Source organism: Rhea americana, unplaced genomic scaffold (assembly GCF_003343005.1).
Source record: "Rhea americana isolate MKP2758 unplaced genomic scaffold, rheAme1 scaffold_173, whole genome shotgun sequence".
Classification (NCBI taxonomy): Eukaryota; Metazoa; Chordata; class Aves; order Rheiformes; family Rheidae; genus Rhea; species Rhea americana.
Window position 1 is genome coordinate 1583698 of NW_028185850.1, and position 14560 is coordinate 1598257.

The following is a 14560-nucleotide window of genomic DNA, read 5'->3' on the forward strand; positions in this document are numbered from 1 at the left end:
CGGTAGGGTGTTGTCATCTAAAAAAAAAACTATAGCATGTTACAATATAAGCTTGCTGTCATGTCATGTTATCTTTAATGTAATTTTTGTATTAAGTAAAGAATATCTAAGTCCTGAATACTTTGAATTTTTTTTCACTAAATCAGAGCACACTTTGCCTTTACAGGCACTTGCAGACCAATTTGAAGATACAAATACTTCAGTATCGGAGCGAATGAAGATTTTCTACTGTTGTCAGGTGCCGCCACGTTGGGCCATACAGGTATGAAGTGACCCCATATGAAACTTTGTTTCAGAGTCTTATGTTTCTCACCATTTTTGTTACTGTGTGACTCAAAAGTTGAGAAAGTGCTGTATGGTCTTGCATTGAAACACTGTAGAAATAAAGGCATAGCCTAACATCACAGTGGGTTTTCTGGAAAGAAGTCAAATTGTACAGACTCTTTGGCTTTCRGAAGTCTTGTTCTGTTATATATAGAAATAGTTGCTTGTAGTGCAGTTTTTCTTTATTTTCTTTTTCCTTCATTAAAAAAWTGACAAAATCTTTCAAACTTAAAACAGGCCTCCGGTAAAAATAATCCTGCTACTCTCTTACTATTTATTACTGTTTTATTAGTTGCATTTTTCTCCATCTTTTAATGAGCATTCACTTTAAGTTGTGGAAGTGTATCAAGGTCAAGGTAAGGTCAAAGTGTCCCAGAGTCAAAGGTACATTGAAGAGCTCCTGGAGCTGAGACTTTTTTAATTTCCTAAACAGATGCCTTTTCAACAGCGTAGACAGGATACCTTTTCCCACACTGTACTGTTTATTTTGAACGTAAGCTTTCTACAACAGAAATCWACACATTAGACTCTTATCTGATGGTGGTATATTCAACAACCAACTTAAGAAAACTGTTTACATTAAATACCTCCAAAGGCATGCGTGTTGTTTACTTTTATTGTTGTCTTTTTCAGTTTTGATTTCTAAACTCAGTGTGTATTGGTTTTACCAATCACATTTTCTTCTAGCATTTTCAAACTACTCTGCACAGTCTTTCAACAGACACTTGCAATGAAACTAGCAAATGTGATTTTCATTTCCAGTTGTCAGAGTGGCACTTTTCAATCCAAGCCAATTTTCCAAGCCAAAAATAGAAATATTAAAATAGAGATTTATARTGGAAGATGGATGCAGTCTTCTAGTTATAGTATTAAAGAGGCTCTGCCTATATAAATTTTACCAAATTTGAGTAAAATCTGAGTGAATTTGGTAAAAACAGAAATGTAAGTTGATTCCAGATGCAGGAAAATTATTTTTTTTCCTAAGTAGTTAATATCAAGCTAACAAATAATTACTCTGTTACAGACTTCAACAGAGTTTATTACATATTTTTGTCAAAGAACTGTAGCCAACTTAATTTTATGGTTACTGCATCTGCTTGTGTATGGTCACTCCTTACTCCTTGGAACGGATAACTGAGCCCAAGCCTCTAAAGAGCACTCCATGACATCCACATGGAACTTCAGGGAATCCATTCAAGATCAGCAACACCATTGGCAAGGCTCACTGTATGGACATCAAAGCATGATTAGAGATCCTTCTATACACTATGCTCCCATTTTTCCTGCAAACCAAATGGTGTATTTTTCACATGAAGAAATGATAAGCTTATTTACTTCAAAGTTCAAAAACTATATGTGATTTTGATCTCCTCTTAAAAAGCAAACAAAGGACCAAAGACAACTTTTCAAAGTCATGAAAATATACCTTGTTTATGTTTAAATGGAAAGAATTACTCATTTATTTTTACAAGTATGCTGAAATAATAGACTGAATTTGAAATAACAAAGTGGCTGGCTTATCTGTGAGGAAAACTTAGCTAAGGAGTTGAATGTGAGCTCAACTCCAGCACTGATTTGACTAAAACTAACATCCTTTGACAGTGACTGTTTGGGACAGTGGTTATTTACACTTGGTAGAGAGTACCTAGCAAAATCATATCAGAAACTTTCTCATCGTGTGTGTGTGATGTAGCTCCCCAGGTACAGATCACTAAAGCAAAGAATTGCTAGAAGAGATTTCCATGCCTTCTTCAGCTTCTCTTTCCCACTTTCAGCTTTCCCAGCATAGTGCTACAKCTCCTATCCAGCCGCACATGCCACGTACCTGATTTAAGGAGTGGCAGTTCAGTTCTGTCAATTCATCCTTCACATGTTTGCCTCTCCCTGTGTTCCATTGTAAACTAGTTCAAAGTGAAGTTATTGATACAAACTGGAGTCAAATCAGAACAATTATTGTTCTGTTGATTTTTTTTTTTGAGAGAGATATTTATATATTTCTGAGGCTCCAGCTTGAGCCTATTCTCTATGCTTCTTAGTGATGTCAGAAGTGTCCCTGATATCTTGAAAAAAATGTAGAGTAGTGTATACCTAACTATTTAAAATTATCTGCAATTTCTTATATTTCCAGCGTCAGCTTGCAAGCTTACTCTTTGAGCTGGGGTGCACCAGCTCAGCCTTACAGATATTTGAGGAACTGGAAATGTGGGAAGATGTAGTAATCTGCTATGAAAGAGCGGGACAGCATGGAAAGGTAAGAGAARGTAGTTTTCACAGCTGAGATCCTGAGTCTTAAAGTGGGATCTGAAATAAGAAGGACTGCCTGACTTGAGCCATCACTTCACTCATGACATTCATTTTTGTAGGGCTACTATGAGGAAAATTCTTAYAGGAAAATGGGCACATGAGAAAAAAGGTCTATCATTATCTCTAGAATGCTAAAAAAGATTTGAGATCATGAACAAATGAAAGAGGAATAAATAAGAAATAACTTAGAAWGCAGGAAGGTACTTAAACCTGATGCATGGAAAAATTATTGAGAAAACCTCATGTCTTATTCAGAGAAGAGTGATTCTTGAAAATATTTGAGGAAAATCAAGTTAGAAATTGTGGATGCACGGCAAGTTATAGTGTGGGTGTTTGAAGAAGGCTGTAGCAGTCATGATGGGGAGATGCCAAGATTGTGGGTAATGACTTTGTCTGGAAGGAAATCTGTTCTTATTCCCACTTGATTTAAAACTGTTTGGCTGTATTTTTATAAACAGGTTCAATAGAAAAACATCAATACTTGATGTGTTTAATTCCTTAATGTTAACATATTGTTAAAATTACAGAATCAAACATTTGAGACAATTAGTGGCTTCTTGAGATTGAAAGGCTTTATCTATTCTGTTCAAACTATACTGATGTTTTCCTCAAGTTCTTCATCATTTCTTTAACGTTGCTGAAACTATGTGTGACCAGCTTCAGGCAAAAACAATTTAAAGCCATCATGTAATTCTATGTATAAATGACGGAATTGTTTAAAAATGCTGATAGCAGACTGTAGCAGCCCTCCTATTGTTGACTGTTTTGCTGTTACTATTAGAGCAATGAAAGGAGGATTTTAGAAAACAATATCTGGAAACGATGCCTATTCCTATGTAACTTCAGTTATATTTTCTTTTTGGTGCATTTTCCCAGGAATTCATGCTGTCAAACCTTCCATTCAGTATTTACATAGCTTTCAGAAGCACCAACTTTTAGACAAAAGTATGTTCTTTTTTTTTTGGTGGTATCTTAGTGTCATTAAATACGTGAATGGTTATATGCCTATATGAAAACCTAAGCACAGAGACTATGCTTATACTAAATTAAGTTTGTAGAATAGAGAGCTACAGCTTCAATTAATAGAAAATTCTAAAATTTCTCATACATGCATTGTTTTTCTAATTATCATACACCAGTGCCTAGATTCTGGTCATTATAAACTGACAGATGGGTTTCATTGCCAAACTCGGTATCACATTATGCATGCCTTGGGGATGGTATGCTAATATCAGAATGCTTTCAGTACAGTAGAGAAGTAGAGGTCARTATTTTCCATTTCCTGGAAGTACATTCTCTCCTAGTAACATTCACAAACTGCCCTTAGGGAGTTATGAAAATGGCACTCAGAGAATAGGGCAGGATATCTGACACAGGAAACTGGTTAGAAATGCTTTYGGAATGAGTGGTTGTGCTATACTTTGAAAAATAGAAAATGTTAAGTCCTAAGTAACAGTTGTGCTGAAACAAAGTTAGCTTCTGATCAAAAAAGCTGCAGAATTAGAAACATTTATCTGTATGCTAAAGGGAGTGAATATTTGTGCTCGTTATCAGAAAGCTTTCAGAGTCTGAACTGTTTGTGTTCGTCAAAAATGTTTTAATTTTTTTTAAACATGGTAGTTACTCTGTTGGAAGCACATGAAAATCTACTAGTGCAATGTATTGTTCAGCGGGGGTTGACCTCATTAAAGAACCTACTATATMTGTGCCTAAAAGAATAACTGTTTTGATAGTTTTGCATGTCTTTCACTGACAACCACTTTTATGTAGAAAAGAATAATTTAAAAACTGGAAAACCTAATAAAACAGTCAGATAGCAGAAGTAGCAATGATTTTCATGTAATTTTGGTAGTGGAGTAATAATAGGTTCCTTTCTTCTAWTTTTGAAATATGCATTGTTAAAGAAACAGAACAGGTAGATATGGCTATGCAAAGCTCTATACTTGGAAAATCATAATTTGCTCAATTGTAACAGAGGCAATACAGCAGTATAAATTTTGCTGAGTAAGATGTCACTAATATTTAAATTTTATTATATTTATATTTTATTATAATTATTTGTTTTATTTTTTATTGTTATTAGATATGACTATACTCAGTTACTTCGTCCACTGAACATAATTAGTAGAAACTGGTATGATAATGTGAGATGATAAAAGAGTAACAGTGGTAAGCAGTAAGCAAAGCAGGGCACAGTACAAAAAGAGCATTATAAAATCTGAAAGTGTGTTGATAGTCTCTGTGTCCTTGTCATTCCAATGTTACACTTTTGGTATTCCTCTAGCAGACTTGTTGAAAAGGAAACACTAATCTCCATGTGTAGAGTGAAAACTGGTATTGAAAAGTGAGATTCTCCCCTGTGTTCCTCTCTCTTCCTTTAACTGAGTGAGGTTCAGAGATCTTCAGAGAGTTATTTACCACAGACAACTTTATTTGGTTTAAGGCATAAGAGGTCTCTCAACCTCACCTGAAATAGAAAATATAATAAAAATGGCTCTATTTCACTGCCAAAAAAAAAAAAAAAAAAAAAAAAAAAAGAGAAAGAAAGAAAAAAGAAGAAGAAGAAGAAGAAAAGGGATGGATGACCTGGAGATAAGAATTTTCAGTTCTTCCAATTGAAACGAGGACTTGCTACCTTGCAGGACTTCTAGAGCACTGTAGCTGTTGACTGTTGCTGAATTCGTGAAAGCTGCCTTTTAGTATCAGGCTGGTATTCTCTCTTGTAACGCTGTTTTCAGCTCTACTCCTGTCCCTATAATCTCCTTAAAATAGGGTAAACGGCACCGTATGCAGCCTGTTTTTAGACTAATGTACCCAGCAATTCACCTTCCAAAACATTATTTTCCTTGTCATGACAAGATAAATTTGTGAATGAAAACATCCAGAAATTTCTCGGAACATTTGAGCAAGGAAACACAATTGTAATAAGAACTCAGAAACTTAGCTTTAAATTCAGGAAATGCTTTCCAGAAGCAAAGTCAAGTATAGTGCTATGCTRATTAGCACATGAGATCATTCAAGAGCTTGACTGATTTCTGCTACACTTTGAAAGTAGGTAAATGTTCCCTGTATGTAGCTACAACACTGAGAAAGAAGAGAAAACAACTTGACCAAGGTCATACATGAAATTATAGAGAAAGATGAAATTACAACTTCAGAGTTCTCCTTTCACCACCTCTTTCCATGATCATCGGTTTTCCTTCTTCATGCTACTTGTCTGGTAACCTAGGAAATACTGTCCAAACAGAAAAGRTGAAAGCATTTTAGGAAATTTAAACTAGCAGAGGATTGAAGTATTGTATAATAGAATGGGTAGATCATTGTAATACGTGAGGCTTGTATAGATGCTCTTACGAAACAGATAAAATAAAAGGCTGGGACCACGTGGATGGGACAGGCAAATGAAAGTTCAAGGCTGGGAAGCCAAATGCAGGAGGAATCTTAAACTTGGTTTCTAGGAGTCTCTGTAGTGAGTAATGAAAAGTCACTTAAACCAGAACTTTTATTAATGATTGTTTCTATGAAGCACTGCCTATTTAATTCTTGTATCAGATGTAGTAATCCAGAAAGCCAGATAACAGCTTCAGTCTTTCTCATGTTTAAATCAACTGTCTTATTAGCTGAAGACTGATTTCCATCCATTTCAGTGTAGACCATTCTGTGAAAAAGTGTTGTTATAATTACATTTGTTTCAGTCAGCAAGGATTATAAGCTTTCAATTTTTATTTTTAGTTAGCTTTTTATTGATACTTTTCTTATCAATGCTTGTTTAATTTAGATATTTTTCAATTATGAAACAGACCAATTAATAATTAATTAAATAATCTCTTCAATGAGTAAGAGTAATTAAATAAATCTCTAAGGCTTGTGTTTCCTTTGTATGCACTGTATCAACTGAGTGGAGAATGTTTCTTGATAAGAATTCTGTTTTCAAGRCAAGATGTGCCACTTTGCAGAAGCAAAATTTTTATTAAAGATTAAATGTGCATTTTTGAAAGTAGTCTACTAGGAACTTAGAGAGGAATATGTGGAAAAATGAGAAATCCTGTTTTAAAGTGTTCCCTGATTTTGGAGAAGACAAATGTTTCGGGAATAGAAATTTTTTAGTTCCTAGTTACAATCACTTGTTTTAGCCTTTACAGATCTAAGCAATAAGAAGGTTTGAAACATGCCACAGGGGTGATCGGATAGCTAATGAGTTGAAGAAAAAGTCGGATTTCTGCTTATTTAATTCTATGTTTTATCTCTGTGCTGAAATATTTATGTTGGCAATGAATCCTTGCAAGCTTAGACCAGAACATGATGTTTTTATGCTTTTAAATATGAAATATTATTAGTGAATGGTTGGCTTGTTGGTGTAGTGTATTATTAGTACTAGGCACTGCCATAGACGAGTGAGCTAAGCCTGGGAGTGCCCTATTCCAGAAGAGGCAGAGGAGCAGCGTGCAGTGCACTTTTCACCTCATGGCTGCTGTTCACACTGCAAAAGTTCAGTCTTTTTGCTTCATTTGAAGTGTGTGATGGGGGGCAAATTACCCTTTAGTGCCTCATGTGATTACTGCAGTCATAGAGTGCCTAGTTCTTTCTGCTCTAGAACAATTCATTTTAAAGCTCTGGTATTAATATGTGTTTCTTTAATCTGTCTTAGCAATTAGTAGAGGCAGARAAGGGGGAGGAATGCCATCTAACTGTGCCCGCTGCCAGAAGAGCCTTCCTMCTAGGCTGTGCTTTCTAGAGCTTTGACTAGGCTGGTTCTAAATGCCTCCAATAACCGACTCTTCAGCTGTTTTTGAAGAGCTGTGGAACATAGCGACTTGAAAATCACWTGTTGTTAACTTATTTTCCTGATGTTCAGCCCATAATTTTCCTCTTAGTTTGATTCCATTTTTGCTGGTTAAACATCCCTTTGCAAGTCTAAATATGCCCCCCCTGCATATCTGTGCACTTCAAGTATTTGTATACTTTTATATTTCTGCTACTTTCTTTAACCGAAGTGATAATAAGAAAGAAATGGTAAAAGTAGACATTAAAAATTTCAAAATAAAGTAAAATATTTGAAGTCATTCTACTATAGATTGTTTTCAAATAGGATCAATGAGTTATTGGAGGAGGAGGGCTCATATAGCAGCCATTTGTTTGATTCTCTAGAGATTATCTGAATGGGAAAGAAAACAGTTCTCATAAGAACAAGAAAAGCAATAATAATTTGAATGCAGACATAAACACAGCTTTCCTGTTAGATAAACTAGCTATAGTAGAAGAATGAATAGCRTTTCATTGTCAAACTCAAATTCTGTGGTAGGCTTTGTTAGATCTGTCATATTTTCAGATTGTTCAAATAGATCTTTTCAATAGCAGATTTATACTGCACTGAATTATATATGTTGCATTTTTGCAGAGGGAGACTGATATAAGAGTTCAATATGAACAACATATCATCTGTCCAGCTTATTTATCTTTTGAAAAGGCCAAGGCAGACTATCTGTTGTTTGGAAAAAAGAAACAAAAACTTTGTTGTTAGAATGAGATAGTGACCCTGAGATACAGAGCTTTTGAAAATTGTTTATAGCCCAGTAGACTGTCTATGAGACCCAGCTTSTATCTTCTTTTTCATAATGCTGTATATGTTCTGAATATATTTTATCTTAAACGTTTAGATAAATGTGTAAAATCTGCATTTTGTGTAGAATAGCATTTCCAGAACCAACAGTATGAAGACAGATCCATCTTCATACGTAATAGAACGGCAGTAACTATCTTCAGAGAAGTACAGTTAGAGAAAGAAGTGGCAAGAGTACTTATTAGGAAATATTAAAAAATACAGATATAATAAGAGGATCTTCATGATGCTGATATTGCATTGCAAAGAGGAGGATGTAGGTTTGATTTCCAGAACTGTATTTGCTCTTTGGACAGAAAACACCCGTAGGATATAACACTAGGAGCAAGCTGCTTCTTGCTTTGATGAGTAGATTTTTCTTGGGGTATTAAACCAAAAACCACTGACGATTCACTGATGATTAAAAGATGCTAAAGTGCTGTTGTTCGGGTAGGTGATTAATAGACAATTAATTGTCCCATTAAGGAATTCACTTCTCTTTGCTTTTCAACAGGCTGAAGAAATACTGAGAAGAGAGCTGGAGAAAAAGGAGACACCAGGACTATACTGTTTGCTTGGTGACGTTCTCAAAGACCCCCAGTACTACGACAAGGCCTGGGAGCTCTCGAGGCACCGCAGCGCCCGAGCGCAGCGCTCCAAAGGCCTCCTCCACCTCCGCAACCGGCAGTTCAGGCAGTGTGTGGAGTGCTTCGAGCGTTCGGTGCAGATCAACCCTATGCAGGTGGGGAAACAATGCAACAACAAAGGCAATTCTGTGCACAAATGTCAAAATAGCAGTTTAATACTATTTTTAGCAAGTTTTTCTTGTGGTAAGTATGAGAGACTGGGAATCCTGTCTAAAACCAGTAACACAGTGAAACGAAGACACCCTTTTTCCTTCAGGTCCTTGTATGCCACTAGCACTTCATACAGCTCTTCTATTTCAAAGAGATGAAGCCATTGAAAATTAATAATAATAATCAAATAAATCATTAACAAGTATCAGGCATAATGCATGTAATATAAGTTCTGCAAAAATGTAAGAAATGAGGGAAGTCATTTTGAATAACCTCTTTAAGTCCCTCAGTTTCTGATACTAACGCGCAAACATTTGCTAAAAACTACAGGAGAAGATGAACATACCATAGTTTCATAGTCTTTCTTACCAGCAGGTGATCTTTATGTTAGTCTTTATGTAAATTATTTTTTCACATAATGTAATTTTCTAGCTACAAAATACAATTTCTTCTGCATTTGAGAGTATGCTAAGTTCAGCTGCAATTCAGAAGCCACCTAAAATGAAACTTCTGCTTGCATTTTTATCACCTCACCATCCTTTGGCTGTCCTTAGGAAGCCTTGTCCTTGCAAGGAAACAGACTGTGTCATTACTGCAAAGAATGATGCAAGGGACAGCATTAGGAATTATATTAATAGAAAGCCAAAGAGCATTAATTATCATTCTGCAGGACTGAATGGAAGAGGAAAAGTGTTTGCCAATTAAGAAAGACAGTTCCAACTTACTGCTTGGAGTAGTCCAGGTTTTCCTTTAGATGTTACTGAATCCATGTAATTACCAATTTTTCCTCTTGCGTTACTTAGTGTATAGATTGCAGATGGAATTCCCTGYAGACAGTGCACTGCTTAGATGCTTTCTATAGTTGTCTAACAAATAACACGTAATAGTGTACCAAGACCGAAGTCTGCCTTTCCCCTGTTGGCTTCTTGTGCTTTATTTCACTTGAAGCTGTAGCTGACCCTTCTCCAGACTTAAACTTTTTCAGTGTAAGAGTGCTATGCAAATCACGGTTGTAATCATAATCCTTCATGGATAACACAGTGGTAGATATTTATGGCTTTCCCCTTCCCTTCTGTAGTTACCTTCAATAGTCTATATCAGCAACTATGAACAGATGTTACTACTTCTGGTAATAGAAAAAGAGATCATAGAAGGTAGAGCTGTTCCAAGCAACAGAAGCTACAGGAAGGGAAGGGATAAAGAGGTTTAATGGGAAGAGAATAGCAACAGAGAACTAGAGAGAGAGACTTTTAGAAGTTTGCTCTATGAATACTGCAAATTTATCCAAGGGCAGTGATTCTTCTTTATTGAAGAATCATTTTAGTGGAGAGGGAAACACAGAAAATATTCTGGGCTGTTTTCCTGCTTCTGAGTGACTAGTGCCAGTGAATAAGGAATTTCAAAGTATTCTAATGATCCTGGGGAAAAGACCTGGCATCTAAATTAAATTCTTTATTGAACAATCTTCAGCTAGATTTTGAAAAAATTCAAGAAACTATTGTTGGAAATGTATTTAAAGAGTGTAGGAAAAAGAGAAGCTTTGCAAAGGATTGATTTGGACACCTTTAAAACAAAACAAAAAAATAATTGACGTTTTCTTCCTCCTTCTAAACAAACTTGTAAACAAAGGCATGCATTTATGTGTTTGGCCAAACAAAGATTTAAGAGAAATTTTAAGATCTTACTAAATCTCCAGCTCATTTTAAAATACCTGTTATAATGAGGTCAAATTAGTACCTCCAATTACTATCGGATAGTAAATGAATGTTACTCAACATCAAAAAATTATAATATTATTATGTATTTTATATAATATATATTATTTGTATCAATGTAAAATAGAAATACCCATATACAAAACAACTTGTCTACTATTTAAATGATTTAATTTACATCAAATCTTAGCTAAAGGATTCCATTTCTACATCAGATATTAGTTTAGGGAATGAATATGCTTAATGTAACAAACTTCTCTGAAAATATCAAATCATTTTTAAATAGCACTTTAAAGCAGTTTCCTTTTAAATTTTCTGTTGTTTTTGATCATTTACTCTGCTGGGCAAGAGATTTTAACAGAATTAGCTTTTTACCTTGTCTTTTCCTCTATTCACTTTAGAAGGTAAAAACTCACAKCTCTGTAATCCACAGAAATCATTATCAAATGTTCTGGTCTGTCCTACTCTGGAGTAGCACTGTGTTAAACTTGTGTGGTGACAGTAGTTTTTATTACAATAGTGCATCAAAACTGAAGCCTCTGTCAAGAGATTTCTCTTGATGATGCTGACAGATTTTGACAGATCCTTTGCAAACTGTTCGTCTGCAGACAGATGCTTCATTTTCTCAGCCACTCTTAAATCACATCCCAATAAGGTCCATCCTGTGAAAGGTCTTGAGAATTTAAAACCCCCTTTGTGGTTGTTTTATGTTTGTGCATTATGCCCTTCGTACCTGTTACTAGGTCAGYGAGAAGGTAAGATATTGTTTTTTTCCTTCCAAAGAATACTGCATAAGCTGGTTTGAGTTCCACGTAACCTATTGCACTTCTACCTTAGGAAAATTTTGAAGGCCCCCTAGCCTTTCGAATCATATATTCCAAAGCTGTTCAGTATTTCAGTAACGTATGTTTTTCCAGTGAGTCAGAGTCCTGCTCCTATTCAAATGAACTCCAGATAACTTGTAATTATATACACCTCAGAATGTAAAGCAAAAAGGAACAAAAACAATTTCCCTTGTTTTCTACCTCCCTTACTGCCTCAGGAAGTGCCAAAATATAAACATTATTTCTTAGGTAAGACTCTTACTAAAATCAGGAGGACTTCTGACTAAAGGGCAGCAGAAGTTGGCCTGCAGAGTTCAAAACTAAAAAATACGCTGCTGAGGTTTTTTTTTTGTTGTTGTTGTTGTTTGGTTGGGGGGGGGGGGTTGTGTCCTACCCAAAGGAAGCTTAAAATGAAAGGCAACCCAAGAAAAATAGTCCAGTCCATATAGGAAAATGAACATTTCCTCCTCTTGTTGCTCAGGAAGCTCTATTAAAGATTCAGAAGAATTATTTCAAACAAATAGATTGAGCAACTGGATGGTGTGGATTTGACACATCACTGTCTTCTAAAGTCTATCTATATTCGGTCACCATAGGAATGAATTATTTCCTATTCCAGGATGTCTTGTGGAGAGAGGCAGGTAATTTTAGATTTGGGAGCTTTAATATAAGGAAGAGATTAATGTAGTGTTCCCAGAATTGAGAATGAATTGTCAGATAAACAAAGACTTCCTATTACAAAGAAATTAAATCTTTCTTTTATTTGTTATAAGAAACCTTTTTGGAGAAAGGATTTTCTAGACTTGAAACAAATGATTCCCGAAAATATTTAGTGGGTGAGATCATTCTGTGTCAACCCTTCTTTATATTTGCTTGCTCTTTGGCCAACTTCAGTCAAATTTGATGAAGATTTTAGAAGTAGGTCGATGCAATATGAGCCGAACACCAGATTAGACTTTGGAGAATCCACAAAGGACCTCAAATCTTATAGTTCAAATATATTTGAAACCTACCTTCATTAGCATTACCACACACAAATGTACTTGTTTCAGTATGTACCTAATGAGTGACAGCTGGATTTCTCCTGCGTTTTCACTGAAAGCATCTTGCAAGGATGGACTGGGACAATTCCAGTGGGTTGGGGAAAGAGGAGGGATCAAAGAGCTTACGCAGTCATTTCTCCAGCTGTTGAAGTCCACATAGCAAAGCTTACAGCTTGTTAGGTAACAGATTTGTTAGTTCTTGCCCTGAGCAGTGTATGGTTCTCTATATCCAGTCACATATCATGTTTAATTTTTCCAGAAATTGAATGTTCATGGCAATTTTTCTGTGCACACACCTTTAACTACCATGTCACTTTATTCAAGGAAAAAAAAAATCCTTTTTTGAGCTASACTATTTGGCTTCTAACCTCTCAGACTAATTTTCTTGGGTGTAAGGCAGGCCAATCCTCTCTCCCAGATGTGGGAAAACACTTAGAAGTTAGCTTGCCATCAACTACATCTGAAATTTAAAGCTTTGGACAATGCAGTGAGAGCCTTATTCTCAAGAATTCTTATTCTCATTCATCCTGTAATGATAAAAGTAAATTAAATAAACAAGAGCTGGGTTGGAATCTCCAACTGGAGAAGATAAAACTCTATACTTGGTTTAAAGCTATAATACATTCTGTCGATGTGTTCAAAGGACGCTGACTTACCAGGTAGACAACTTGTGCCAGAAATGAGTAATTAAATGCACTCGGACAGGATTTCGCTCAAGCAGAACTCTTAGAATTTAATTGTAATTACTAACTGTGAAGACTAATTTTTCTCTTCAGGGTATGGATTGTTTCATTTTAAATCAAGTTCTAAATTAGCACCATTGTGAGTATTTTACTTAAAAGTTTACTAGATTCTGGAAAAAAATGTGTGTATATTTGCAATATATGAATAGTAGGAGCTTCTTAAAATGCAAAAAAAATTCTCTAATGTGTATGTTCTTTTAATTATTTATTTAGCTATATTTATTATAGCTAATAGATTATTTTGGAAACGTATTCCCATGGATACAAGAGAATTGTTTAGACTTTTGTAATCATTTAGACTTACTAGAAATTTGTCTAGAAATTCCTGATGGCAAGAATTAATAAAGGATTTGAGCCTAAATTGTTATCTTTCGCTGGTCACTGTCCTCATTCTTAAAAAGGAGAAAACTTTACAGTTTTTCATCTGTTTTTCCAATAAGTAGCCAACGTGCTGCTTTTTTTTTTTTCCAAAAAGAAACTTTAACCTAGTTCTACAAGTGGTGACAAGATTCTTTTTTGAACTTCTAACAAATTTTTCCATACACTACCTTTCAGTCGGTCACTTTCCTTGGAGTAGTTATTACATCAGCCAGTAGAATCAGCAGATTTATGCTGTGCCTAATAAAAAGGGCATTCTTATCATTCTTTCCACATAAAATAGCTCTAAATCTATCCTTAAACTGTACTCTAAAGAAATAATAAAAAATCACTGCCCTTCTCATATACTGGAAGAAATTCATGTACTCTTTCTAGATATCTAAGGACAGCAAAATACTGTTTCAGTGCTATGATAGGTTAAAGGCAATTTGATTCATTTCCTTGTGGGTCTTGAAAATGTGCCTTAGTTCTCCTAAGGCACGCTTCCTCTGTTACCCAGCGTCGTCGTTACTGTTGCCTGGGGTCTGCAGCTGCAATTCCAAATGAAGTAACAAAGGCCCYTGACGAATTTACAGGTCAAAAGAATTTGTTGGGTGGATATTTTCAAAGTTGCTTGCCAATTAAATGTGTGATGTGCACTGAAAGATTATGCTTTTTCAGTGATTGAATTCTGTACAGCAAAAGGCWAGTTGCTAGTGCAGATCATGGGCTAACATCTTTTTATATTAGCAAGATGCAAAATTAAGCAGCTAAATTCTGTGTCAGGTTCAGCTTCCACATGCTTTTTGAGTGCAGACATATACAAAATGAATTTCAATCTTGAAGTGACAAAC

At 35.4% G+C, this 14560-nt stretch overlaps 1 protein-coding gene across 1 annotated transcript in view; it reads left to right on the top strand.

The window, feature by feature from the left end:
* Positions 1-14560, top strand: part of TTC27 (tetratricopeptide repeat domain 27) — a 140345-nt gene that overhangs the window by 101555 nt on the left and 24230 nt on the right. The window contains exons 11-13 of the mRNA XM_085301181.1: positions 167-262; positions 2453-2575; positions 8742-8969. Coding sequence (XP_085157307.1) covers positions 167-262; positions 2453-2575; positions 8742-8969 — 447 coding nt within the window. The remainder of the gene's footprint in view (positions 1-166; positions 263-2452; positions 2576-8741; positions 8970-14560) is intronic.